General features: G+C 36.1%; 1 protein-coding gene across 2 annotated transcripts in view; it reads left to right on the forward strand.

Annotated features, from left to right (window-relative positions):
• Positions 1 to 27,754, forward strand: part of Grm7 (glutamate metabotropic receptor 7) — an 837,641-nt gene that overhangs the window by 430,642 nt on the left and 379,245 nt on the right. For both annotated transcript variants that reach the window (XM_027931895.2, XM_027931894.2), the window contains exons 3-4: positions 16,682 to 16,823; positions 24,250 to 24,404. In XM_027931895.2, coding sequence (XP_027787696.1) covers positions 16,682 to 16,823; positions 24,250 to 24,404 — 297 coding nt within the window. The remainder of the gene's footprint in view (positions 1 to 16,681; positions 16,824 to 24,249; positions 24,405 to 27,754) is intronic.

Raw genomic sequence — 27,754 nt, forward strand, 5'->3', positions numbered from 1 at the left:
AAGACTATTGCAAATGGTTTATCCAGTTTATCTTGAGGTGAATAGAGGTGTGATTTTCCTCCTTTGTATAAACTATGAAAATGAAAAATCTTTCTATTTTAGAAAAACAATAAAAATGACTCAAAGACAAGTATATTTGCAAATACCATGAGGTGGAAAAAAAAAAAAAAAGCCCTCTTGGTTTAATAATGACAGCACCTTTCTAGAGTGGACTTTAGCTTTATCAGGTGCCGTTTTGGCTAAGTCACTTGGGAGGTGTTTGAAACTGAGTCTGTGTCCTGATTCCTAAGCAGAGAGCTTGGTTCCCCTCTAGAGCAGCACTCCTAATCCTGTGTAACTGAATAAGGATGATTTTTTCCAGATTAATCCTGTAAGTAAATCCACATACATTTTGCAGAGGTGGCTGCAGGCAGTCCTTCAGACTGCAAGTGTGACTTAAGCAACTTAGTATTAAATTCACACGTTTGATGGCTACTTTCATGGTTTGAACTTCCTGTGGGGATCTTCTAAAGAAAAAAGAGTTTTCCAAGCACTGACCAGTAAATTGGAAGATGGAGGAATGTGCTTCAAATTCAACAAATCAATGGATCTTCTGGAACTTGGGACACATTTGTGCAAAATTGTCTGTGAGGCTGACTAGCATCTACATCTACCTATTGTGCTTGAAAAAGTATCAGCTCATACAAAGCCTTTACTGTTACAACTTTCACTGAAGAAGGGCAAAAATTCTCTGAGCTTTATGAAAAATGGTGAGAATGTCACATTTCTAAAGCCACGAAAAGCAGGATTTATTTCTACTTTTTTGGTTTGGGATATAACATACTGATAAATAGCAAGATTTCTTTTACAATGACGAATGCTCCAATTCTTTTTAAATGGCTCTCATAGACATGCGTAGTCTTCTAAGTCTTAAGGAACAGTTTTGCTGTGGTACTGATATATCTTAGAGACATTAATATCATGGAAAGAAAGAAGAGAGCTGCATAAAAAGATGCTGAAATATATCAAAATTCTTACATCTCATTTTAATTTATCTTTTAGCATGCAGCAGTCGCTAATTTGATGACAGCTAATCGTTGTTATAACTGATTTTGATAATACAGCAAACTGTTATCCAAAGTGGTGGTGTACTTTCATGAAAGTAATGCTTTCTTTACCGCACAGAACAAGACTAAAGATCTTAGTAGAAATTGTCCCCAATCCTTTTGGCAGAATTTTTATCCTTTTAAAGACTCATTTTCTCCTTTAAAGATATAAATTGGATGGGCCAGGTATGGTGGCACATGCCTGTAATCCCAGTAACTTTGGTGGCTGAGGCAAGAGGATTGCAAGTTCGAGGCCAGCCTCAGCAAATTAGTGAGACCCTGTCTCAAAAGGGCTGGAAATATGGCTCAGTAATAGAGCAGCTCTGGGTTAAATCTCCAGTTCCAGAAGGAAAAAAAAATATATAAAAAGAAAAAAAAGGATATACAAAGGGAGATATACTTCTGGAGGGGTTGAGTTTAAAAAAATCTGGCACTGAATGTAAAGACACATTATGAATGAGTTGACAAAAATGTTTACCAGTCAGAAGAGTTTGATATCCTATAAGACCATAGAGAAGTTTAAATGCATTCCATTTATTATGTTTTATTGAGCCATTGGAAGAAATGTAATGGAGAAAAGAATGAGGGGCAGAGTGGGTAGTGAGGGAAATCTCAACCAAATTCTTAATATATGTAAGGAAATAGCTCTGGAGTAAGGGTCAAGAGTTCTTTTTCCTTGTCTTAGCACTGCCATTAATCATATAGTGCCAGACAAATCAACTTGATTTCCAAGGTCCATTTACCTTATCTGTAAAATGGACCAGCATCTCATTTCTGCCAAACTCTGTGGTACTTGGTTGTGTTTAACTAAGAATGGAGATGGGGGCTGGGGCTGGGGCTCAGCTGCAGAGCACTCGCCTAGCATGTGCGAGGCCCTGGGTTCAATTCTCATAAAAATAAGTAAATCAAATAAGGGTATTGTGTCCAACTACAACTAAAAAAATAAATATTAAAAAAATGGAGATGGGGCTGGGGATGGAACTCAGTGGTAGAGCACGTGCTTACATACACAACCTGGGTTCAATCCCCAGCACCACAAAATTAATTAAAAAAATTTTAAAAATCTTCAGCAGTAGTAAAAGCACTTACTACACAGAGAGAGACATTACATTAGTGAAAGAATTAATACAAAATTGACCATTTTTTTTTTAATTGTCCAGGGTAGATAGTGGGGCACCCTTGGGGAGGAGATACCTGGAGATACATGACAATTGGTTTAACTGCTGTGGGTGGGTACAGCCACAGGGAAAACCAGTGACTGTAAAAAATCAGCCAATTTCTTACTTCTTGTTGAGGGAAAGGAGCAGCTTGCCTTCCAAAGGCTTCCTGCAACTGAGCACATTCTTGATTAACCCACTCACGACCTGCCAAGATACCAGCTGTTGAAAAGAGCTTGATGTTCTCCACTGGGATTTTGGTTGTAAGCTAAGCTTGGAGCATTTACTCTCTGGGAAAGGGAATTTAAAAAGGGAAGTTGTTTTATTGATATGTTTTCCTGTGCAAGCAATTGGGATGGTAGTCTTTTGTGCTTATTTCTCTATTACAGGCAACTAAAAGAGACTGAAACATGGCAGTTGCTTAGTAAATATGTATTTTTTAAATGAATGGATGAGTATATGAATATGAAAACAGCAAAGAAAGTAACTCATAGTGTAACATCACAAAATGAGAGTATCTAACCAAGAATCCCCAAAAGGGTTTTTTTGTTTTGTTTTGTTTTTTGGTAAGGGGATTGAACCTAGGGGCACTTAACCACTGAGCCACATCCCCATCACCAACCCCCTTTTTGTGTTTTATTTAGAGATAGGGTACTCATGATCAAAGTACTCATGATAGGGTACTTTCTACTCATGATCCTCCTGCCTCAGCCTCCTGAGCCTCTAGGCTTACAAGTGTACATGACTATGCCTGGCTCCAAAAGCTTAATTTCAACCTTGGCTTGGAGGCTGTTTGGGCTGCATCCTCTTTCTGGACCAGTTTCATCATCTGATTAATAGGAGGCTTGTGCTGAGCCTTCTTTTCATTCTTAGAGTCAAAAGTAGAATGTACATGATTTTGTCCAAGATCACTTTAAGCCTCCATGTGTTTAAAGTATAATGCAAATACTTGTCAGGACAAATGATGAGTTTGAATTTCCTGAACACATTGAACTGAGGCTTGCCATCTGACATTTCTTGGCTGGAATATATGGTGGACTAACTCCTTAATAGTATATATAGATAGTGCCTGAGTTGTGCTCTGAATGAGATCTGCGGTCCTCCAAAATAAATAGTTTTTTTTTTTTTTTTTTAATGGTGCTGGGAATTGAACCCAAGGACACTCTACTACTGAACTACATACTCAGCCCTTGTTATTTTCATTTTGAGACAGGGTATTGCTAAATTGCTCAGTCTGGCCTTGAATTTGTAATTTTCCTTTCTCAGCCTGAGTTGTTGGGTGTGCACTACCTCGCCCAGTTCGAGTACATGATTTCTCTTGGTATCCTGGGCAATTCAGAATCAATCCCACCTGTCTAACCACTGAGCTGCATAATACTTTGTTGCAGCCAATCTCATCTCACTATGTTCCTTAAAATTCTTCCTACATTCTGGCTACTGATCATTCTCCAGTTTGTTTTTTTCTCTCACATTGATCTTGGCCACAAATCTGTACAGGTGCCAGTTGCTACCTTTCATCAGCCTCTCCTTTACAAATGATGCTTCTTTGGGTCTGTCTTTGCTTTGTCATTTTGACTTTTTAATACATTCAAGCATTTTCTCACCTTTTATACTAAGCTGGGAGTTCTTTGATGGCAAAATCATTTAGGACTACACTTAATTGAAAATAACAGAAAATGGATTGTGGATAGCTGACACAAAAAAGTGTTTGTAGGCTGGGGTTGTGGCTCAGTGATAAAGCACTTGTCTAGTATGTGGGAGGCACTGGGTTCGATCCTCAGCACCACATAACAATGAATGAATAAAATAAAGATATTAAAAAATGTTGTATCTGTTTAAAAAAAAAAAGGTGTTCGCTTTTTCTCCTGTATCAGGAAATAGATGGTTGCTGACACCATATCTTTTGATCAATGATACATGAAGTCAGGGACTCTGATTCCAATCATTTTTCTGGTTTACCAGTTTTAAGCAGTTTTCATCTTTTTGCTTATGGCCTAGTGGTGTCAAGAGGACAATAATAGCTCCAGACATCATAATATACACAAGACTGCAGGAAAAAGCCATACCAGTGTCTCTCTCTTCCCTCTAACCTCTCCCCATGGGAGCAAAAGTTTTCCCAGAATGGTTTCTTGAAATTTTCTACCTGTTCCTTGGGTCATGTGGTCATTCCTACTTGAAAAGAGAATGAAAGAGGCAAAGAGCTGTCCTCTTTGTCTGTGATCAGTGATAAGCTGTTATTTGGGACTGTGTACCTGGCCACCCTAAGCAAATTCAGGAATCTATTAGCAATCACCCAAAGGGAGACAACAGTCACAGTCTTACCTGAAATGACCTTGACTTTTCACATTTGACCTTACTGTTTCTTCCAAGTATCCTTTCCTTTCCCAGATAGGAAACATCTGAAATTGAATTTCTTCCATAAAGACCTTGATTCCTCTATTAAGAAAGTATGCCCATTTATTCTCCCCTCTTGGTTTGTAAAGTATATAAGGAGAAGAACACTGTTTCATCATTTACCTTGAACTACTAGAAAATGAAATTTACTGCACTACTCTGCAGTTAAGTTTGTGGTTTGGGGTAAGTAACTTGAGAATTCCTGTTTCCTCTTACCTCCCTGGGTGGGATGGCCCTCAAATGTATTGGTACATATAAAGCACTCAAAATGGTATGTGATGTATAGTCTGAACTGGGTAAGAGCCAATCCATCCCCTATGGTTGGTGTCACTGTTCAACTGTCTGTTATTCTAATAGTTATCTCTATTTCTTAGTTCTTCTGCTTATGTAGTTCCTTTTAGAGCAAATTCTACAGAGGAACAGGAGATTGAGCTTATGGACAGAGTGCTTTCCTAGCATGGGTTCAATTCCCAGCAACATACAGTCCTGAAGAAGCTTGCACATCCTGGTCTCAATATTTGGAGCACTGAATTGGCATATACAAATACCTAATCATCAGTAGAAGAGTTTTGTATGGAGGCTCTTCCAGGATTGTGATGCAAACTGTAAATTGTTTGCTCTTGCATCTGCTTTTTAGATGATGAATGCATAAGTGCTTGAGAGAGAAGTATTTGATTGGAAACAATCTGTGTGCTGATTCTTAAGGTTCCACTGGCTCAGACAGATTGCTTCCTACCCTGGGCAGACAGAAAACTGAGCAGTTTTTACCTCCATATCAAGATTTTCTCAGCCAGAGCTGAGACACCATGAATAGAGTTGTCATGTATATGACATGGTGCTCATTTGAAACATTTATACTGAGACTGTCCAGTTCCATGTGTTTGCACCCCACAGAAGTGTGAATTAATTGGGCAATAGCAAGACCAACAGTACCAATGTACCAAAAGTACATTTCACAGGCAAATTAAATGTCCTCAAAAGGTATTTACACACTGTGGTGATCAAATAGCATCAGAATTGTCACAGAGGGTAAACTGAATTCACTATGAGAGACTAAACTGGAATAGAGAATGAATTTGCATTCAATGGGACAAAAGCTTGGTATGCAAATATGTGCTTAGTTATTATTGAAAATATTATTTTTGAGAACTGATATATGAATATCATTGAGAACTGATTCATGAGCACAAGGTGTGCACGTGTATATGGTGTGTATCATTCCTTTCCTTGTTGGACACACAGGACACACCATTTTCTCACAGTGACACGTTTCTGGCATCGCATCATTGGTCTGAACTGAATGCCCCAGTTGAAGTCATCTACATACAATATAAGTGAATTTTTAAACTTGCCACATTCTCTTATGGCTCTGATGCAAATGTGGTGATTATCTTTATAGCAGGTACAACCCAAGCCTTCCAAGAGCAGATCAAAACAGCATGTTTATGTCTATTCCTGTTTTTCAATCTTCTTTGTCTTTTGTGTTTTAGCTTTACAAACATGTTCATTCCCATTACTGAGTTAATAGCCCATTTCCCCCTTCTGTAGAATTGTTTGATTTTGCTCACCTGTGGGCAGTTCTCTGTAAGAAAGGGTGAGTGTCTGGATTCTGCAATCATGGAACACCATGCGTCGGTTCTCACGGTGAGCTCTCCATCCCAGAGTACAGACCGCCCCTCCACTAATCACATCTCCAAATGGAGTTTGCTCTCATTTGCTTAATCACTCAGCTGTAATTGAATCCTGATGGGAAGTTGGGTTTCCATCCAGAATGATTTCCCTTCTGCCGAGAAGGTGGTGAAATAGCCATTTCTCCTCAGCAGCCCTAGGACAGTTTGCAGATGGTGTCATTCCTCCCTATTACATAATGCCATCCAGACTTGGAGGAATAATAGCATGGAGGCAGTAGTGGCCATTTCCCAGAGAAACCTTCCCTGTTGCCTTCTCTCTGCAACTCTGTGTACTTTATAACAAAGCATAATGATCCATCCCCTTCCTTCCATTTCACCATCCTAAGTGCTCTCTAAAAATGTTTGGCTAGAATATGCACACAAATTCTACCAGGACTGGTTCCAACTTACATGGAGGCATCTAAGCCAGTATTTCTCAAAACTAACTCCCACTCCTGGTCACCTTAGCAGTTGCACCTAAACCTTAGCAGTTGCACCTAGTCCAGCGGTTCTCAAAGTGAAGTTGCCCAGACCAGCAGCATCAGCTCCACATCAGGGATTAAGTTGGAGCATAGATTATTTGGGGAGAGACACATACTCAAACCATAGCATAGTATGCAAACTTCTGTTTCTAAAACTCAAGTTTATTCTGGTTTCTGACTCTGAGCACCACATGACTCATTCCAGCTTTATCCCTTTGCTTATGTTTAAACTTTTTCTGACCATGAGAAACCTGGTTTCCATTATCTGCAACTGACTTTTTCATCTCAGGTATGGAAAAATGCATTTAGTAATAATTCCCATTTTTGAATGAACCAACAGTTACTGAGTGTTTATTGAGTAGTGTTATGCTTTACATATGAGGTGTCCCCCAAAATCTCCTGTGTGAGATGATGCAGGAAACTTTAGAGGTGAAGTGATTGGGTAATGACAATCTTAATCCAATTAGTAGATTAGATTTCTCTAATTTTCTCTGATAGGAAATCACTGGATGATGACTGAAGGAAAGTAGATTATGGCTGGAGGAGGTAGGTGACAGGGAGGGTGGGGGCCGTGACTTTAAAATATATTTTTTTCCTTGGTGGGCACAGCTATGTGTACTTCCTGGTGGCCATGTTCTGAGCTGCTTTCCTCTGCCACACCCTCCTGACATGATGTTGTGCCTCACCTTGGGCACAGAATAATGGACTGGCTATGGACTGAGACCTCTGTAACTGAATGTCAAACTTTTCCTTTTTTAAAATTGTTCTTGACAGGTTGTTTGGCAGTAATGACAAAGCTGATTAAAAAAAATAGAATTCTCTTATGGAGTGATATTCTCTTCATTTTTAAAAGTTGAATGATTACTTCTAGTTTTAGTGATTAATAAAGTTGCTATAAACATGTGCATTCACATTTGTGTAAATAGAGGTATTCAATTCACTTGACCAAAAGCCCAGGATAGAAATTGTATATAATAACTTTTCTAATGAGTGATTTTTACATTCTCCTACTAGCAATAAATGAACATTCCTGTTTCTCTCTATCTTCTCCAGCATTTAGTCTTGTTAGTTTGTTGTTTTTTACTATTCTATTCAAATATGTACATAATGGTATATCACTGTTTTTTTTAATTGATTCTTTTTAGCTATATATGATAGTAGAATCATTGTGATACAAAAATACAAGCATATATTTTATCTTATTCTAATTAGGACCATATTCTTGTGAATATACATTATTATGGGATTCAGTTACATATTTTCATATATGTACATAAGAAAATTATGTCAGATTCATTCTGCTATCTTTCCTATTTCTATTCATTTTTATTCTCCATTTCTTCTTCATGAAATAGTTTATCAAGTATGTTTTGTAGTGCTGGATTTCTAGTTGCGTATTCTTTTAACTTTTGTTTATTGTGGAAGGTATTTTGCTCCATCTTTCAATGTAAAGCTTAATTTTACTGGATAGAGTATTCTTGGTTGACATCCATTCTCTTTCAGAGTTTGGTATATTTTATTCCTAGACCACCTGCCTAGCTTTTAGGGTCTGGGCAGGAAAAATCAGCTAAGGTCTGGATTGAGTTACCATTAAATATGACCATTTGTTTTTCTTTACCAGCCTTTAAAACTTATTCTAGGCTTATTCATAACGTATATTGGACTGGGTCTGTGGTAATTTTGTACATTTGGAGTCCTGTATGCTTCCTGTATTTGATTTTCCACTTTAGGTACGGGAAATTTTCTGATATTACTTCATTGAAAAGATTGTACATTCTTTAGTTTGTATTTCAGAGACTTTATCTAGCCTTGTGTATCTTAAATTTGGCCTTTCATATTATCTCATTTATTGAAAATTCTATACATGGGTTCTTTTTTTAAAAAAAAAACAACTTTTTTATAGCTTTATTATTTTTTAATGTGGTGCTGAGGATTTAACCCAGTGCCTCACATGTGCTAGGTAAGTGCTCTACCATTGAGCCACAACCCGAGCCCTGTTCATGGGTTCTTAACATCATTTCTCCATGGTCAGCTTTATTTCCAAGATTATATGTTTTGTCTTTGTTGCCTGAGGCTACATCTTCCAAGTGGTCTATCCAATTGGTGATTCTTTTCATTGAATGTTTAATTTTTTAATTGATTACTTAATTTAGAGGATTTTTGATTCTTATTCAGAATCTCTATCTCCTTATTTAAGTAATCTTTCACTTCTTGTACTTTCTCCCTGATTTTATTCCTTAAGTCATATTTTACCTTGTAGATCAGTTTGACAATGAACTTTCTAAATTTTATGACATTTCCTCCATTGTGGTGTAAAGGGAGTTCTGTTGTTGAGGTATTATGTGTTATATGGGATGGTTTGTTCCTTTGCTTTTTCATATTATCTGTGTGTCTACCCATGTATCTGGATGGTTTTGAAGCAGCAGAGTTTTTACCCTGTGAGCTTATCATGTCCCTATATATTACTAGTATCTCCCAGATTTTGGGGGGGGGGGTAACCTAATAATAGCAACAACCTATGCAAACAATATATAGCAATAGACTAGGAACTTCATTCCTATTATGATGTCTACAATGTTAATTGACACAATAAGCAGAAATGGTGCAATCAGCAATTTTCATTGGTAAAAGCAATAGATAATCAAAAATTATGTCTGGCATAAAATAAAGTAATCGGTGTTGTCTATGTATCCCACCACATTAATTATTGCTATAACAATGGTGGTGGGACCTAAGTTATATAAACCAAATACTGTTAAGAGTTTTAAGGATAGGGGCTGGGGTTGTGGCTTAGTGGTAGAGCATTTGCCTACACATGTGAGGCCCTGGGTTCAATCCTCAGCACCACATTAAAACTCTTTTTTTTTTTTTTAAAGGATAAAGTTGATTAAGAGGAAAGAAGTGAGATAGGAAGATAGAAAGGTGTTTGCAATTTGAAGAGATCAATAGGGCAAATGCAGCAGTAAATGTAGATGTGTTGGTTATGAGGAAGGAGAAAAAAATAAGTAAAATAATAAGGAAGAGTTAAAGAGAGAATAAATTTGGCTGTTAGCCAAAAGGGAAACAAGGGAAATAGAGTAGTGAAAAAGACTATATAGAAAGCAGATCAAGGGAAAATAACTACCTTCAAAAAATTGGGGGGGAGTTGAGGGGGGACTGAGTACTGAGCACTGTCACACCCACCCTTCAAATTCCTGACCCACTGTAACTGGCCTTGTGAGCATGCCAAGTGACAGACTCAAAGGGCAAAATGTTCTCAGTGTCTGTGTTGGATTTTCCTCAGGTTTGCTAGACTCAGTTAAGTCTTCGCAGGCTCAGGTCGGATTACACGGTGTCAGCCAGGAACTCCCAGGTCCAAGTTCCCAGATCCCCTTGCGCCACTGCACACAGTATCCAAGAGGGCGCCCGGCTCGGCTCCCCGCAGACAATTGGTAAACTTGGGGCTTCTTTTGTGGGCCTGTTTAATGAGTTGGACAGCCTCTGGATTGGCTAGGACAGGTTACCCATTCAGTCTCAGGATTTTCTGTGCTAAGTCTGTGATATTTCTCAGCTTTGTCAGTCTCGTGTGGTAATTCCACTGCTCCCTCAAGCAGTTTCTCGAATTTCGTCTCTTTTCCTTGTTTAATGGACCCAAACTTTGTATTTTTCTAAGGCTCTCTGTCCAATATTGAATGTTAGTGAAATTCCTTTTCACCCACCTGGGGAGAAACAGTATCCACGTGGTTTGTGTCCGCGGTAGCCAAAGCTGTGAGAAATGCTGCTTCATTCTAATCCGCCATTTTTTTTTTCCTCCCTCTGCCTCTGGTTTTACCAACATTTCTCCTGAGTGATATGGTATGGGGAGCCGCTTCAGAAAACACTTCAAGTCCGAATTCAAATCAAAGAGCGCTTCATTTACCTGGCCAGGCACTGTAACCTACCCACAGAGACTGAGGCGCTGTGGGAGAACAGCAATTTCTTAGCCTGTGGCTTGGGAATTTAAGGGCGAAAACCGTAACTCGGGGACTTTCCTTAGCGTCATGCAAACAAGTCAGTCATAGAAGCTAAGACGGCAATTTACCAGCAACTCAAGACAGTCACATCTTGGAGTTGAGCAGGTTTTAGATAACCACATCCTGAGTTTGAGCAGGTGGTTAGCAGGGGTGAGAATCTACTTCAAAGTCTTGGGTCACCAAGACCACTATATCCTAGGTTGAGTACATATTTGTGGGGTACAAAGTACAGAAAACAATATACTATAAGAAAACAGCTTTCATTTCAGTTTCTCAGAAACAACTCTTGTAACACTTCTTTATAGAGGGCAGCCAAATGGAATCTTAGGCCTTTCTATGACAGTTCTTGCTTTATAATTCTTATCTCACTTATCAAAATATATAATATATATTTTTTCACTAATCTATAACCTATAACTTACTCTCATTGATTGTAATAGTTAACACCACAATAGAACAACTTATTATATGCTCATTTATCATGTTTGTATCATTTTTTAAAAAAAGTATGAATTGAGATATTTGCCTGTTTTCTTCTTTGTTTTTGTTGGTTTATTTGTATATTCTGGATGCAAATCCAGTATCAGATATGTGATTTTTATCCTGGTCTGTCTCATGTTTTATTAGCACCATATATATGGTACATATTAGTGCCATATATTAATATAATATGTATATATTTTAGTTGTAGATGGATATAAAACCTTTATTTTTATGTGATGCTGAAGATCAAATCCAGTGCCTCACACATGCTAGGCAAGCGCTCTACCACTGAGCTACAATTGCAGCCCTTCATACTGTCTTTTTGCAGAAAAATGTTTCAAATTTTCACAAAACCCAATGTGTCTTTTTTTCTTTAGAGATTGTATTTTTGATGTCAGATCCCAAAATTGGTTAAATAGATTCCCTTTTTGTTCTAAGTTTTCTAGCTTTGTGTTTTACAATAATTTAGAGTTAATTTTTGTATAGATTATTAGGTATTTGTCAAGATTCATTATTTTTGCATGTGAATAGCCATTTTAGCATCATATGATGAACAGTCTTTTTTTTTTTTTAATTTCCTTTGTAACTTTCCTCACAGTCAGCTGATGGTAGCTGTTCTGGTGTATTTCTGAGTCTGTTTTCTGCTGTTCACCTAAGTGTCTATAATTTCATCAATACTGTACTGTCTTTTGAATATTGTAGCTTTTTTTTTTTTTTTTTTAGAGAGAATTTTAATATTTTTTAGTTTTCGGCAGACACAACATCTTTGTATGTGGTGCTGAGGATCGAACCCGGGCCGCACACATGCCATGCGAGCGCGCTACCACTTGAGCCACATCCCCAGCCCCTGAATATTGTAGGTTTATATGAAGTCTTGGACTTGGTTCTGCGAGACTCCAGTTTTGTTCTTTTTAGTTATTTTGTAGTACTAAGTATGGAATCCAGGGTGTTGAGCTATATCTCTAGTTAGTTTATTTTTTATTTTGAGACAGGATCTCACTAAGTTGCTGAGGTTGCCCTCAAACTTGTGATCTTGTCTCAGCTCCTGAGTTGCTGGGATTATAGGCACGCACAGCCATGTGGCTTCCAATTTTGTTTTTTCAGAATTTTTTCTGTTAGTCTAGTTCTTTTGCGTTTTCATATAAATGTAGAGTTAACTGTTAAAATTAACACAGATTAGAAAATTCATTGAGATTTTGTGTTGTTCTTACGACATTCGGGAGATTTTCAGTTTGCAAATTCTCCACACTTTCATATATAAGGACTCCATGGTTTTGGTGGTAGTGTTTGTGAATGGCATTGTTTTAAATTTATAATGTAAACTGATCATTGCTAATGTATGGTACCTGATTGACTTTTGTATGTTGAGTTCATATCCTGCCACCTTTCTTGATTTTAGTATTTGATGGAGATGTTTGGTTGGGGGTGGGGGGAAGTCAGTGATTTCTATATAATTATGTCATCTGCAAATGGAAACAACTTTATTTTTTCCTCTGTAAACTGTGTACTTTTTCTTTGTTTTCCTCATCCAATACAATGTTGGAGAGGATAACCTTACCTAACTAACCATAGTTAGGTAAGTTAGTTCTCTTACTATTAATTATGATTCTGCCTATGGGTTTTTTGTAGATGCATGTTACACTAAAAAATTTTACTTTTAACCTTAGTTTATGGTTTTTACTTTGAACAGTAAATTTTGTTTGGTACTTTTTCTGCATGTATTGAGAAGATTATGTGGGTTTTCTTAATCTGACAACATGTGAGTCATAATCATTGATTTTTTTCAAATCATGAATCAGCCTTATCTTCCTTGGATGAAACATACTCAGTCATAATGTGTTACAATTTCTTTGTATGTTGCTGGATTTGTTGATATTTTCAAGGACTTTAGCACATAAGCACATGAATAAAATTGATCTGAATTTTTCTTTTTTAAAAAAAATTAATTGGTTTTATTTCATCAAATTGCATATTTTTTGAGTTTGGGCATTTTTGTTTTAGAACATTAGGAATGTACAAAGAATTTTATAAATTAAGAAACTTTGCTGAAATATAGGATCTGAAGATAAATTTAAAAATGTTTCCTGAAAGTAATCAAGAATATCAGGTAATATTACTTGATATTCTTCTGGCCAATTCAAAATACCAATATGTCTCTCATATTCACCAAATTATGTTGGTCACTTTTACTTTTTGCCTCTTACCAGTTTTTGGCATGATAAAACAGATCAACTACTTTAATATTTCTGATATATTTTTTTTTACATATATATATTTATTTTTTAGTTGACACAACACCTTTATTTCACTTGTTTATTTTTGTATGTGGTGCTGAGGATCTAACCCAGGGTCTGGCACATGTGAGGTGAGTGCTCTACTGCTGAGCCACAACTCCAGCCCCTGAAATTTCTTTTTAAATACTTTTGTCTCCAAAAATTGAGTTGCTAAGTTTAGAACTTTCACAGTTCATACCAATTTACATAACAAGGTATCCACTACTTGAACAAAGTGATTGTCTTTTGTATCTCTAAAAATAAAGGAAACTTATTAGATGAAGGTCTTTATCCCTCTGTAAGTTAAACTTGCATAAACTTACAGAAAAACTCTTTTCTGTATACCAATTGTGCAAATTATGAAATGAGTCTACTATTTGAATAGTTATATCCCTTCTTATGTGTAATAAAGGAAATGGAGTTCAGGCCTTTTACATATTAGAGTAAATCTTACCGAGCCTATCAGTTTATATTAATTTACTTTCCGTATTTAATGGTCATATGTACCTTCGAAATTCTTATTTAGAATTTAGCAAACATCGAACAACTAAAATTAATTTGGAGCCACACACATTTTGATGGGAAAACATTCATCAAAGTACTCGGGGGCCTCTTTATAATTTAAGGTATCTCTTGCTGCAGTGGTGGGAGACAGGACCTGGTGATGGGTCTTAGCCATATTTTCAGTGACAGGTTTGAGGTTGATATTGGTAGTAAAGTTCTCTGGGAACTTCTCCAGTTCCTGCTAGTGTAACTGCTCCATTTTTCTCTTGGGGTATACTGTGTCTAGGGACACAGTTTTCTTCTTGTCACTTCTGGTGGCCTAGTTCCTTGTGCCCCAAAATCTTATTTTCTCAAGATGGTCACATTTTTATCTGCTGGTGCTCGTCTCTGGGTCCTCCATGATGTAGAATAGCAGGTGTGAATCCAAGTTTGGTGGCAGCTATAATATTGGCTCAAGCAAGCCACCTAGCAGGCCACAGATCTTTAGTCTGTCCTGGCCACTGCACTCTATTACTGTATTTCACTTTATTATGTAAACATTGTCTATTTTAGTTATTTCATAATTCTGAACTCATGGAATGATATATGCTCTTCTATTTCTTGAGATTATTTCTTCCTTCATTGTTTGGTAGACTTTATGAATGGAACCATCTGAGTCTGAATCTTCTTTTTGGAAGTTTTTTTTTTTTTTTTTTTTATAAATTTAAACTGTGAATTTGGTATTTTTAATTTATACCAGGATTCTACATACATATTTTTTCTTCGTCTAGTTATGAAAATTTGTGTGTTTCAGAGTTCTTAATTTTACATAGCTGAATTCATTGGCATAAAGTTATTTGTAATACCCTCTTATTAGCTTTTAATATCCATGGGTAAGTTCGACAGTATTATGTTTCATTCCTCATTCAGTCATTTGCCATCCCTCCCGTTTTGATTAGCCTGTCAAAAGATTTGTAAATTTTTACTGATCCGAACAAAATGGTAACTGTTGATTTCATTGTTTTTATTTTTTTCTGTTTTCAAATTCATTGACTTTTGCTTTCATTTTTATTATTTCTTTCTGCCTTCTGTGGGTATTTATTCACCCTTTCTCTTGAAGTAGAAGTTTAGGTTGCTGATTTCAGGTTTTCTAAGATAATTGAATAATGGTGATTTCCTTCTGAACACTGCTTTACCTATAATCTATGAATTTGATATGTTGAGGTTTCATTTTCAGTTCACTGTTTTTAAATTTTCTTGGGCACTTTATTTTGGACTTGGGGGTCATTTAAAAGTATGCTGTTTAATTTCCAAGTACTTAAATTTTCCTGTTACCTTTTTTATTAATTTCTTCTGTGACCCTGTTATGATCTGAGAACATACTTTGTATGATTTCTATGCTTTCTAATTTTAAGCCTCCCCCCACCCCCATAATGGCCCTGAACTGGAGTTCACGTTCATATAATGGTCTGTCACAGTAAATGTTCCATTTATACTTGAAAAGAGTCTCGCCTGTTCTGTGGTTATGTGGATTGCTCTAGAGATGTCAGTTAAGTCAAGTTGATTGATAGTATTATTAGCAATATTTTGAAGCAGGACAACAGATAATTTCAGGCACTCTGCAGGTTGAGGGCCACTTAGAACTAACACTAATTGACAGTAAAGTGTAATAAATGCTCAATTTGGAGTTCAGGTTCATATTTCCTGTATTTATGGATACCTAGTAACATACAACCATTTGTCTATGCAAAGTGTAAACTTGCTAACTACAGCTGTCTATAGAGTAAGACATTTTTCTTGTCCCTACCTCTAAGTCTTCTGCCCCTTGAATGACTTTATAGTCTTTCCCACAAATATACTCTACACCTTTCACCTACACTTGCCTTTCTTAAAGTGTGTTTTACAAAATATTACAATCTGAAACAATCACTAAGCAGGAGGTGGAACAGGAAGAAGTTTACCAATTGCTTAGTAACCTATTGAATATTTTCCCACCTTGAAATCCATAATATCAATTTTTATCATAATTACTCTGTGAAGTATGGAGTAAAAAAAATCCTTTGGTCCACCTTTTCCAGAAGATAAAATATGTAATAGTATGTACCTTATATAAGAGTTTTAAGAGGATAAAATGAGATAGCATAAGATACATATGTAAAAATGGTGTGTGTACACTATGATATATAGTAGTTGATGTTCTTGCTTTCCTTTTAGATTTATTTCACTGGAACTGAGTTTTGAAAATTTAGATTGGTGTGAAAGGAAAAAATTTACTGAGAATCCCCAAACTGGAAAATTCAGAAAAACATGAGCTTTAGGTGTTCCATTTTTCTTTATTATTTTAGTGTAACATATCACCTTCTCCCACCTGCCCACCTTATCTGGCACTGTTGCCTATCTACTCAGAATTAACATCCCTGGTATTCCTAGGTATAATTAGACATTTACAAGTGCATTGCATAGGGAGGGAGGTTTACAGCCCAATGACAAGTACGTGAACTATGAGCAATAGACAGCATCATGTCTTTTGCCTTCCAAAGCCATGTATGTCACCAGGAAAGCGCTGTGCAATTAGGATTCTCTCCTCCCCATTTACCTTCCCTGGTTCCTTTCGTATCTCTGTGGGAACTTTATTGACACTCTGCTTTCTTCTCTTGAACAGGTGGGCTCTGCATTGCCCAGTCCGTGAGAATACCCCAAGAGCGCAAAGACAGGACCATTGACTTTGATAGGATTATCAAACAGCTCCTGGACACCCCCAACTCCAGGGCCGTCGTGATTTTTGCCAACGATGAGGATATAAAGTAAGGATTATTGGTGAAATATGTTCATATGCATGTTGCAGCTATAGGAGACAGAAAGACCAGGATGCTGACTGATAGGATCAAAGCCGTAATGATACAATGGCAGTATCTGTGTGTGCTTTCTATTCCCTCACAGGGAGCTGTACTCTCCCATGGATATAGCACCTTGTTCGTGTTCTGTCTTTTCTATTAGAAAATAAATGTATTCAGTTATTAAAAAGAAGAAAAAACACTAAACTTTTTAAAGCATATCCAGATATAGTAGGTTTTTATCTAAAGAATGTCCTGTTAATGTTAGTAAAGTCTTATAAGTCTAGTTTATTGGCAATGCCTTAATCTCTTATGTTCAGAACAAAACTTATCCTATCTGTGGATTCCTGAATCCCCTTTTTCCTTCTCATGTCTTTATTCCCTCTCCCTCAGTCTACACAAAGCTACTTATAATCTTCCCTTTTCCCCTAATTCCTTGGATTTGTAGGCAAACCATGTAAAGCCGGTCTTTCTAGAACATGATGTCCCCTGCTTCCTTTTCTAATCACTCCCAATCTGGTCCAGGATCTATTTTTTATCTTTATAGAATAAATGGTAATTATTACCTGATTCAAAAGTAAAATAACTCTGTAAGTATCCACGCTAGAAGGTAAAATATAATTTATCTTGTCTCTCAGTTCTTGTTAGATCATTCTAGCCTCTTGTTAGATCATTCTTAGAGATACTGTGTTTGTGCTTATGTTCTTGTTTTTAAATATAATACATGAACTACCTGTACCTATTCTGCACCTTGAATGTCTTTGCTCAGGCTTTTTTCACTGAGGATCTCAGTACCTGATAGATGTAGTCTTTTGAATAGCCATGCAGAATTTTATTTTACATATATAATTAACTTATCTAAATGTCCCCTTGTTGATGACATTTAAGTTTGATTATAGACTTTAATATAAAAATCTATTAACATGTAAACATTTATGTATTATATACCTTGTTCAGGAATAATATGATACAAAAATATTATATATTTATATTACAAGGAATTATAAGATAGCCAGGTGCAGTGGTGCCTGCTTATGATCCCAGCAGCTTGGGAGGCTAAGGCGAGAGGATCACAAGTTCAAGGCCAGCTTCAGCAACTTAGGCCCAGGCCCTTAGCTATTCAACAAGACCCTATTTCTAAATAAAAATATTAAAAAGGGCTGGGGATTAGGCTCAGTAGTTAAGCACTCCTGGGATCAATCCCTGGTACCTAAATAAATAAATAAGTATGATAAGATAAAGTCCTTGAAATGAAAGTACTAGGATAAAGATGTGTTCCTTAAAATACTGTCTCCTAGAGACATGCCAGTTTTTGATTCACTGATGTGAAAGAACTCGTTTAAATCATTGTCTATCTGGTAGTTCAAAATTATATATCATTGAATGTGACGGCAAATATCTTTTATTGGGTAAAGTTGTAGTGCTCAAGGCCTGGGGTTTTAACTCATTGGTAGAGAGCTTATCATGCACCTGTGAGGCCCTTTGTTTAATCCACAGGAAAACAAAAATAAATTAAAAAAAAAAAAAGACAGGGCCAGGCCATGATCACAATTTGTTTGGATCTATGCACTGCCAGTAACCAGACTTTGTACCTTCATCTGCCCCTACTCTGCTGTCTGTGTAGTCTATGTACTACCCATAAATCCATCCTGGTACAAACCTCTGATTGCAGGTGGACAACAGGGCTGAGACATGGAAAAGTATTAAACTTGAATCTGAGAATATTTAACTACTTAAATGGGCACTGTCCCACTTTGGGCAAGTTCCTCCCAATAAGTCCCAATTTCTCAGGTCCTCAGTTTTCCCATCAATACAATGAAAATACTTTTAAGGGGTTGTTTGCATTTTCTTCCTCCCAGGTCTTCATACCTTCTCTTCCACCTACCTAGAATGCATTTCCTTCCCTTTTTCATCCCTAGTTCCAGCTCTAGTGTTGTTTTGTCATGGAAATCATGGAACAGAGTAGCTTTGGAAAATTCATTATAATACTTCAGTTTATGCCAGTAGTGCAGTGTTATATCATTGCGTGGCTAAATTAATGTCGGTATTCTCCAGTAATCTGTAATCCTTATTAGCATAGAGATAATGCTTCCCTTGACTGATTTTTGTATTTTTAATACCTGTGGTGGTACACAGGCCATAGTTGATTCTCAATGAGTGGCATTGGATACATGAAAGAAATACATAGTCTTATGCCAGAACTTCATGATTGGAAGTACAAACTTTTCTTTCTGAACTACACAATTATTTAAAATGTCCCACTTTAACATTTTAGACCTCACACCCAATTCTCCACCCCAAATGCATCTCCGTCATAGCGTTTATTCATTTTGTCTTTTCTCTTTCTGATGAACCAATATCTGTTCTTCAAAGTCTCTTTCATACATGCTAGGGAAATGTTTCTGATTACGCTTAAATATATTCTCTCTCTCCTTAGAAAATGCTGGTTGTGTTGTTCTTAGGATATTTTCTTCTTCAATCAGTGTTTTAGTTATTTTTGAAATTCTGTGTTTGTAATTACTATACTTGTCTTTGTGCTACACTTTGTTTTCCCATGCTACTAATAATAACCTCCTTGATTATCTCAAATCCTTCCCATACCTATTTCACACATTTTTAAAACTTGTATCATATTGGTAAGGCATGGCCTTATGTTTATTTTAAATGCACTCAGCACATACAAAATGTACTACTGATAGATCTGTTGATTGATGAGTTCTAATACGTTTGATCTTTAGGTAGCATATGAGTTTATTTTGGATGTAGAATGAATGTAGTTTACTTAATAATTATGTTCATTCTTTCAGTGTTCTGGTCTGTGCACTGAGTATTACTGGATATTGTGATTTATTGTAATGACTGCAATCATAGTTTTTGAGCATGGTGATAAAAATGGAGTACATATATATTTCGTCCAAAATGTGATCTTAGAAGCACGGGTGTCTGAAGAGTACAGATCACCTACAATGTTTGTTATTTCTTGTTTCGGAAGCTTTACACTGTAGATGGGAGATTTTGAGATTTCTTGGAACATTAACTTCAAATACTTGGTCTGAGAATAGCAGTGAGAAGACATTAGTATCTAGATTCTGAAGCTAAGTGTTAAATCATTCAGAGTATTGATCATTTGGATTTTAGGCAACAGTGAATCTTTTTCTGAAATACCGTTCTGATTATAAAAGTAACGTTCCCATTGTAAATCCATTGGAAAATAAAGCTGTTTTTTTTTTTTTTTTCCTCCTGTACCAGGGATTGAAGCCAGAGGCTCTTACTCTCTGAGCCACATCTCTAACCCATTTTAGTTTTTGAGACATAGTATCTCACTAAATTGCACCACCATGGGCCTATTTTAACTTTTATTTTTAAGTTGTAGATGGACATAATCTTTGTTTTTATGTGGTGCCAAGGATCGAACCCAGTGCCTCACATGTGCAAGGCAAGCGCTCTACCATTGAGCTATAGCCCCAGCCTGCTATTTTTAACTCTTTAATCTTTAAGGCCCCCCCCCCCCCCCCCCCCGTTTTTTTTGCTCTTATCTGCATAATGAATTCCCTTCTGGTAGGATTGAAGTCACTTACTTCTCTCCTAACTTCCCAGTATATTCTATCAGATTTATTTCATAAAAATAAGTGTTTATTATGATTATGTAATTATCACACACAATAGCATTGTTTTTAAATTATCTTGTATTTTAGAAAAATCTTTTTGCTTTTTCCTCATGCTAACATGACAATTTTTTTTTAAAGAGAATTTTTTAATTTTTTTTTTTTTTAGTTTTCGGTGGACACAACATCTTTTATTTTTATGTGGTGCTGAGGATCGAACCCAGCACTCCGTGCATGCCTGGCGAGCGCACTACCGCTTGAGCCACATCCCCAGCCCCATGACAATGTTTTTTATTTGTGAAGCTACTTTAATATTTTTCGGTTGACCTCATAGGTCTACTACTTTTTGCTATATGTTCATATATAAAAAAAATCTAAGTTCCATTATTTTTTCCTGTGCACATCCTTCCTGAAATCTCCATCATTCCCTTAATTTGGACCAGTTACTGTCAAGAGTTTCAAACTCTCTCACTCTTTCTCTTGCTTGTTCTTTCACTCATGTGTACACGCTCTCTTTCTCAATGATTTTTCCTGGCTGTAGTGATTTTTATTCTTGGTTTATTTTCTCATATCCCTAGAGCACATTCTCTAATAAATTTTTCAAAAGAGTAAATTAAAACATCTTTGTATATTTAATGACTAAACTTGTTTTTATACTGAATACAATTGGGGTGTTAAAAGTGTTCTCATGTATTTTTTTCTTAAATACACCATATCTAGCCCATAAATGATTTACAACAAATATCTGTAGGTGCTTAAAGAGAAGTTCATGCTTGTAGAGGTTGTGAAATTCTGGTTTAGCATGGAAAAACCTATAAGACCCACTTGGCATGCATGCAAACTCTCTTTGCATTGGGGTTTTTATTTACTTTTTAAATATTATTTTGGGTTAAACAACAAATTTTGCCCCAAAATTTGGAGTTAATGCATCATTGCTGTCTCATCCTTCATTTTTTTTTTTTTGCACTTGAGCAATTGATCTTTTTATTTCTCTGCACGTGTCCTTTCTCTCTGAATGATTTCAGAATACTCATTATTTTCAGTCATCTTGAATTTTTGTAATATTCTTTATTTTCTCCCATTTTTACACTATTTTATCTTTCCTATTTTGGAAATCCAGGCCTTTCAATTTCTTGGATTTTTCTTCTGTAAAAAAAACATTAAAATTAAAAAATTATTTAAATTAAAATTAATAAAAAAGTTAAAATTATTTGGGAGGCTGAGGCAAGAAGATCTTGAGTTCAAAGCCAGCCTCAGCAAAAGTAAGGCACTCTATGTAACTCAGTGAGACCCTGCCTCTAAATAAAATACAAAATAGGGCTGGGAATGTGGTTCAGTGGTTGAGTGTCCCTGAATTTAATCCCCAGAGGACCAAAAAAAAAAAATAAATAAATAAACCATCACACATTTGTTCTGCAAATGTTACTTGGATATAGGGTTTCCTATATCTATTTTTTAACACTTTTTTCTTATTTATTTTTGGTTGTTTTACTTTTTGCAGTGTTTCCTAAACTTTTTCTTTTATCTCTTCAAATATAATTTTGATTTCATATTTTTTGGAAGAGCTGTTTCATAGTGTTACTGTTTCATCTTGCTGTTTACACAAGTGATAATTTTCAATTAAATGTATTTGTTATTTTGGTCTTTTCATATATTATCTCTTCCCCATACCACACCAATGTCTTTTTTCTTGTTCATTATTCTGTTTTATGTAGGAGATTTTCTATAGTTAAGGGAACTTCAGGCCATTCACATTTCATTTAGGCATTGTGATCCTCCATTGTGTACCTGGGCTACACTTACCAGCTAAGGGTCCCCATTGGGCTGGTCAGGTATCAAACTGGTCATTCTGTTGAGGGATTTCCTGTAAGTCAGTATCTCAGGTCTTTCCTCTGAGATGGTTCAGAACTTAACAAACTTTTTTCCTGTTTTTTTGTGCTCTGTAAGCAGAAGTTGAATATTTCCTGACGTCTTACCATTTCAATATTTAATATATTGATTTGTAGACATTTCTTCCCATCCTTACCTCAATGGGTTTTGTTGTTGTATAATTATTTTTTAATTTTCATAGTGCATTATAGTTATATGTAATGCTTGAGTTCATTTTGACAAAATCGTACATGCAAGGAATTTGATTTACTTCTTTTTAGTCCTGGGACTCCACACCTTTTCCCTCCCCTTCTCCTTCCCCCTGTTCTCTTTATTCTACCTTATTGGTTTTCCTTTCCCTCATATATTTTTTGCTTGGTGCTTTATAGGTATATCTAAAGGTGGAATTCACTGTGGTATGCTTATAAATGTACATGGCATGATTTTGTTAAATTTATTCTTCTATATTTCCTTCCCTTTCCTATTCTTCCTCCCTTTCAGTCTCCTCCTTTTACTACACTGATCTTCCCTACATCTTTATGAATTTCTGTTCCCCCACTCTGCTTACCCTTATTTTGCTTTAGCTTCCACATAATGAGAGAAAACATTTGATTCTTGATTTTTCTGTGTCTGGCTTATCTCACTTAACATGATATTCTCCAGTTCCATACATTTACTGGGAAATGCAATAATTTCATCCTTCCTTATGAGTGAACTCCATCATGTATATATGCAATATTTTCTTTATCCTTTCATCTATGATGGCCTTCTGGGTTGATTCCATGATTTGGCTATTGTGAATTCTGCTGCTATAAACATTGATATGGCTGTATCACTACACGATGCAGATTTCAGTTCTTTTGTGTAAATACAAAGGAGTGGGGGTTATACTTCATTTCAATTTTTCAAAGGAATTTCCACACTACTTTCCAGAAAGGTTGCACTAATTTGCAGTCATGTTTTATATAACTCTTATCTTTTATTGAGTGTTCATAATATCAGAATCCATTGTTTACATTTCTTTTTAAGAAAATAACCATTCCTTTTCCTGACTTGAAGAAATGAGCTGGCTTTTTGTCATTTCCTGTACATGCTTTAAGTCAGTCCTTTTGTTTTTAGTTCTATACCTCTGGTAACCTCAAATCCGGTGAGGCCAACAAGTTCTTTTTTTTTTTTCTTCTTTTTTTCCCTGTTGCATTACCCACCAAAGGAGCTTTAGTTGTACTTTTTGTGTGTGTGTGTGTGTGTTCTGAAAACAAAATTACTTCTCATCCCTCTTCTTCCAAAAATACTACTGTAATGATTTTCCATTAATAACTACTTTTCTTTTTTCTTTCATTTACTCTTACTGTCTTTGCTATTTATAAAGTAGTTTAATCCATAAATAGATTATAATTTTTGTTTAATGTCAAATTGTTTATTTTAATAAATAACTTTGATTTATGTGAACATATTGCTTTCTTGAAATGACACCACCAATTGTAAATGGAAGTCTTTTCTTCAGCACCAAGTGCAAACTAAAAAAAAAAAAAAAAGTCCCAAATAGGACATGAATTTGCTATCTTGGTTCTAGTTTATATTCCCTTTCTTTATGACATATGTATATCCAGCTTATTGGGCATTTATAATTCTTTATAATTTGATTTTTTTTATGTCGTTTGACTATTTTATTCGAGATGCTTTGACATTTTTATTATTGGTTTGCAAAATCTCTTAGTAGGCATATAAATCCTTTGGCATGCTTTTTGTTGTCATCAATTATTTACTTTTTGAGAAAAATAGCTTGCTTTCCTTCTACTTGATTTTGAATATGCTTATGTCCAGCTTCTGCTATTTATCATTAATGTTCCTTATTATTATTATTATTATTATTATTATTATTATTATTATTTTAATGTTCCTTTTTATATTCCTTTCCACAGGCAAATTCTTGCAGCAGCCAAAAGAGCTGACCAAGTGGGACATTTTCTTTGGGTGGGATCAGACAGCTGGGGATCCAAAATAAACCCTCTACACCAGCATGAAGATATTGCAGAAGGAGCCATCACCATCCAGCCCAAGCGAGCCACTGTAGAAGGTAGGTGTTTTGTCAGCAGTAGGATATGCTGAGAGAGTGGTTGGTGCTGTGTTCCACTGCTAAAGCATGTGTCTCTTTGAGGGTTTGGTGTTTGCACATAATTTATGCAGGCTGGTTTCCAACATGTTGCCATGAAATGCAAATGAATCTACACACCTGGTCTGTTCTTTGAGTTGACATTCCTCTTTTGTAGTGATCAAATTGTTTTCATAATATTGCAATTAGCATATATTCTTTTTTATGAGAGGAGAGCTTTCTGAGAGGAGAGCATTAACATTAATAAGAAGTGAAATAATAATGCATCCAAGTGTGTATTAAGTTTGCTGCATTTTCAGAGAAGACCATTTTCCCTTTGTAATTTATCCATTACTTCCTTAGTGGAAAAACTACAGGAATCATTTTCCCCTTTTCCTTTCCAGGTCTCTTGCAGACCCAGGAAGCTCTGATGAGTAGGATGAGTAGCACACTACTCTTAGTAGGCATCAATGTCACCTTGCTTTCCTAGATCTCTTATTTTCTCACTCTTTGTCTTTTTCTTGCTTTCCTAAATTTGTTCTCCTTCCTTTTACTCTATCTTCTTTGCTACTACAAAGATTTTTTGAGAGATACGAGTGTTAGGTAGTGGTAATGAGTAATGAAATGTGAACCGTAACATAGCAGGGACAAGGGTTTCTTTGAATTGCCTTTAATGAATAATCAAGTAAGTTGTAGAACAACAGGTGTATATACCCCCCTAAGAATAAACAGGGAGAAACAAAGGTAGCTAATTAAGAAATATGTCAATTAAAAAAAGAGCAATAAGGCTAACTTCTGACAGTCTACTGAAGGCATTGTAAAGTTAGGATTTATGGTCATAGGTTTCTCAGTGTATTTCAGAAGCGAAATTCCTTTAGTAGCACAGGCTTACTAAAATGAAGTCTGTCCCATCATTAACCCCAGCACCCACGAGAACACAGGATTAAAAACTTGTAGATGAAGCCTCCATGAATAGATTGGTTGTCATGACAGTTCCAGTTAGGACCTAGTAGGGTCAAAAACTTCCCTCCAGTATGAAGGAGGAGATTGGTAAAGACTGCAGAAGGTGGAACCCAGTTCTCCTGGGAAATATCAAAGTAACAAATTAGAAAATAGAGTAGCTTTCTTTGTCATTTTCTGCTCAGAGACAACACAGTCTCTCTTTAGAGAGCTCTTTGCTTGAGCCTTAGTTTACTTTCACTTATAATAAAATTATCTTGCTTGACTTTTTGCACTACACTGTAAATTTTCTTTCATTGGGACACAGAACTGAGGTGCTTCAGCTCAACAGTTTCTTGTGACACCAGCAGGAAAGGTATTTACTGGTATCCTTCTGACCTAACATAACATGCTGATTATAATTTGTTTTGTTTAATTTTAAAAGGAAAGTTACTTCTAAAAGAAGATACTATGTCAAGAGAAAGGAACTCCTCTGCAAATGTCCTGCTTTGTATTTCTTTTCTGATGGTGCAGGTCCCCCAAAGACTTCTTAAGATATGCTTTGCACAATGATTGAACTCCTTCCTCTTGCTCAAAGGAGATCCCATACTTGCATTGTTTTCTATTCTTTCTCCACTCTAATTAAGTATTTTCCCTAGAATATTTCATGCTCTGTTTAGGCTTTTTTTTTTTTTTTTTTAAATCACTATTCCCTTTGTATGTTATCAGAAGGAGATAAAGACCCCATGAGTCACCCATGTTTTCATTGAAAGGTTTTGAATCAATTCCATTCCCTAATACATGTCTAGATCTGATTGCCTATCTTACAATGCAGACCAATGCATTTGTAGATAGATTGCAAGTATAAAAGATGTGGTTTTTAACCATCTCTTCTCCTTTTTACTCAAATACATTTTCATTATGTCCCTTGCTCTTGCTAGGAGGAAAGAAAACAAATGATGGAGACACCCTCAAAGCAGGTATAATTGAGGGAAAGTGTCAGAAAAGTCAAGGAGTCTTTGTCAGTGCAGGATGATGATAAGGGTGGAGAATACTCTGAGAATGTAGTACATGAAGTAAAGACTGGGAGCTCCTCTTGCAGACAATAAGAAGAGGGCTTAAGTATGTGGGGACAGAGGATTGAAGGGGAAGACATAATAGGGGAGCTGCCAATCATTCATTCTGCACCATAGTCCTACATTGCAACCATCGTGAAATAATTAGTTTTTAAAAATGTTGCTGATTATAAGACATTAGAAAGACCCCTCTCTACTGGATGACTAGTCATGATTATACTATCTGGCTGACTGATATCTCTATATTCTTTCGGTCTTTGCTTAGATATTAGTTTTGAATGGAAATCATGTGTTAGTCAGATTTTTGTCATTATAACAAAAATAACTGAGATAATCACCTTATAAAGAGAAAAATGATATTTTGGTTCACAGTTTTAAAGGTTTCAATCCATGATTGATTGGCCCCATTGCTTTGGGCCTTGGACAAGGCAGCACATCATAGCAGGAGCACAAGGAGAATAAAATACACTTTTTTTATGACCAGGAAGCCAAAAAGAGAGGAGGGGCCAGGGTCTCATAATCTTCTTCAAGAGCACACTCACAATGGCGTAGACTTCCCATTAGGCCTCCCTCTTAAAGTTTTCCACACTGGGGAACAAGCCATTAATATAGAGCCTTTGGGAGATACACATTGACAGCCATACTGTCAATGTGCATTGTAATGAAGATCCAAACTATAACACTCTCTGAGGTCATCACACTCAATTCCAGTCTCAGCTGGTAGATCATTCTTCTGCATTTCCAGCATCCCACATGTCACCCATGATTGTATTACCTTATTACTTATCTCTCTCTGAAAATATGTCTGTGTACCATTGTATCACTAGCATTCAGTTCTTTGCCTGGATATTGCAATACTCAAACCAAATTTTTAGGTGTTTGTATATCTGGATGGATGAGGAATCACACATCACATAAAGGCCTGACACAAATTAGGGTTTATAAGTAGGCCAGAGTTGGATAGCTAAGGCTCCTGAAAATCACAATGAGTTTGTACTTGATTCTGAAAGTCTGTAGAATATAACCTGAGTTGTATATGTGAGATGTGATGTGAGGGTCTTACAAGGCTCACTCAGATGTCTCTATGGAGAGGTGAATGGTAAGGATCTGGCATGAATCAAGGCAAACCAACAAGTTACAGGGTCTCAGCTGAGATCCTCTTCGTAAGCTCTAGATACCACATAATGATGCCCATATTCCATGGTTACTGCCCCAGGTGCATGTTATTTTAGGAAATTACTAGTTATGTGAAAGGTTTCAGAAATACTTAAAAGAAAATACTATTTTAATGCATGTATGAGGATATGCAAGTTTACAAAA

Source organism: Marmota flaviventris, chromosome 20, assembly GCF_047511675.1.
Source record: "Marmota flaviventris isolate mMarFla1 chromosome 20, mMarFla1.hap1, whole genome shotgun sequence".
In the NCBI taxonomy this organism is placed as follows: Eukaryota; Metazoa; Chordata; class Mammalia; order Rodentia; family Sciuridae; genus Marmota; species Marmota flaviventris.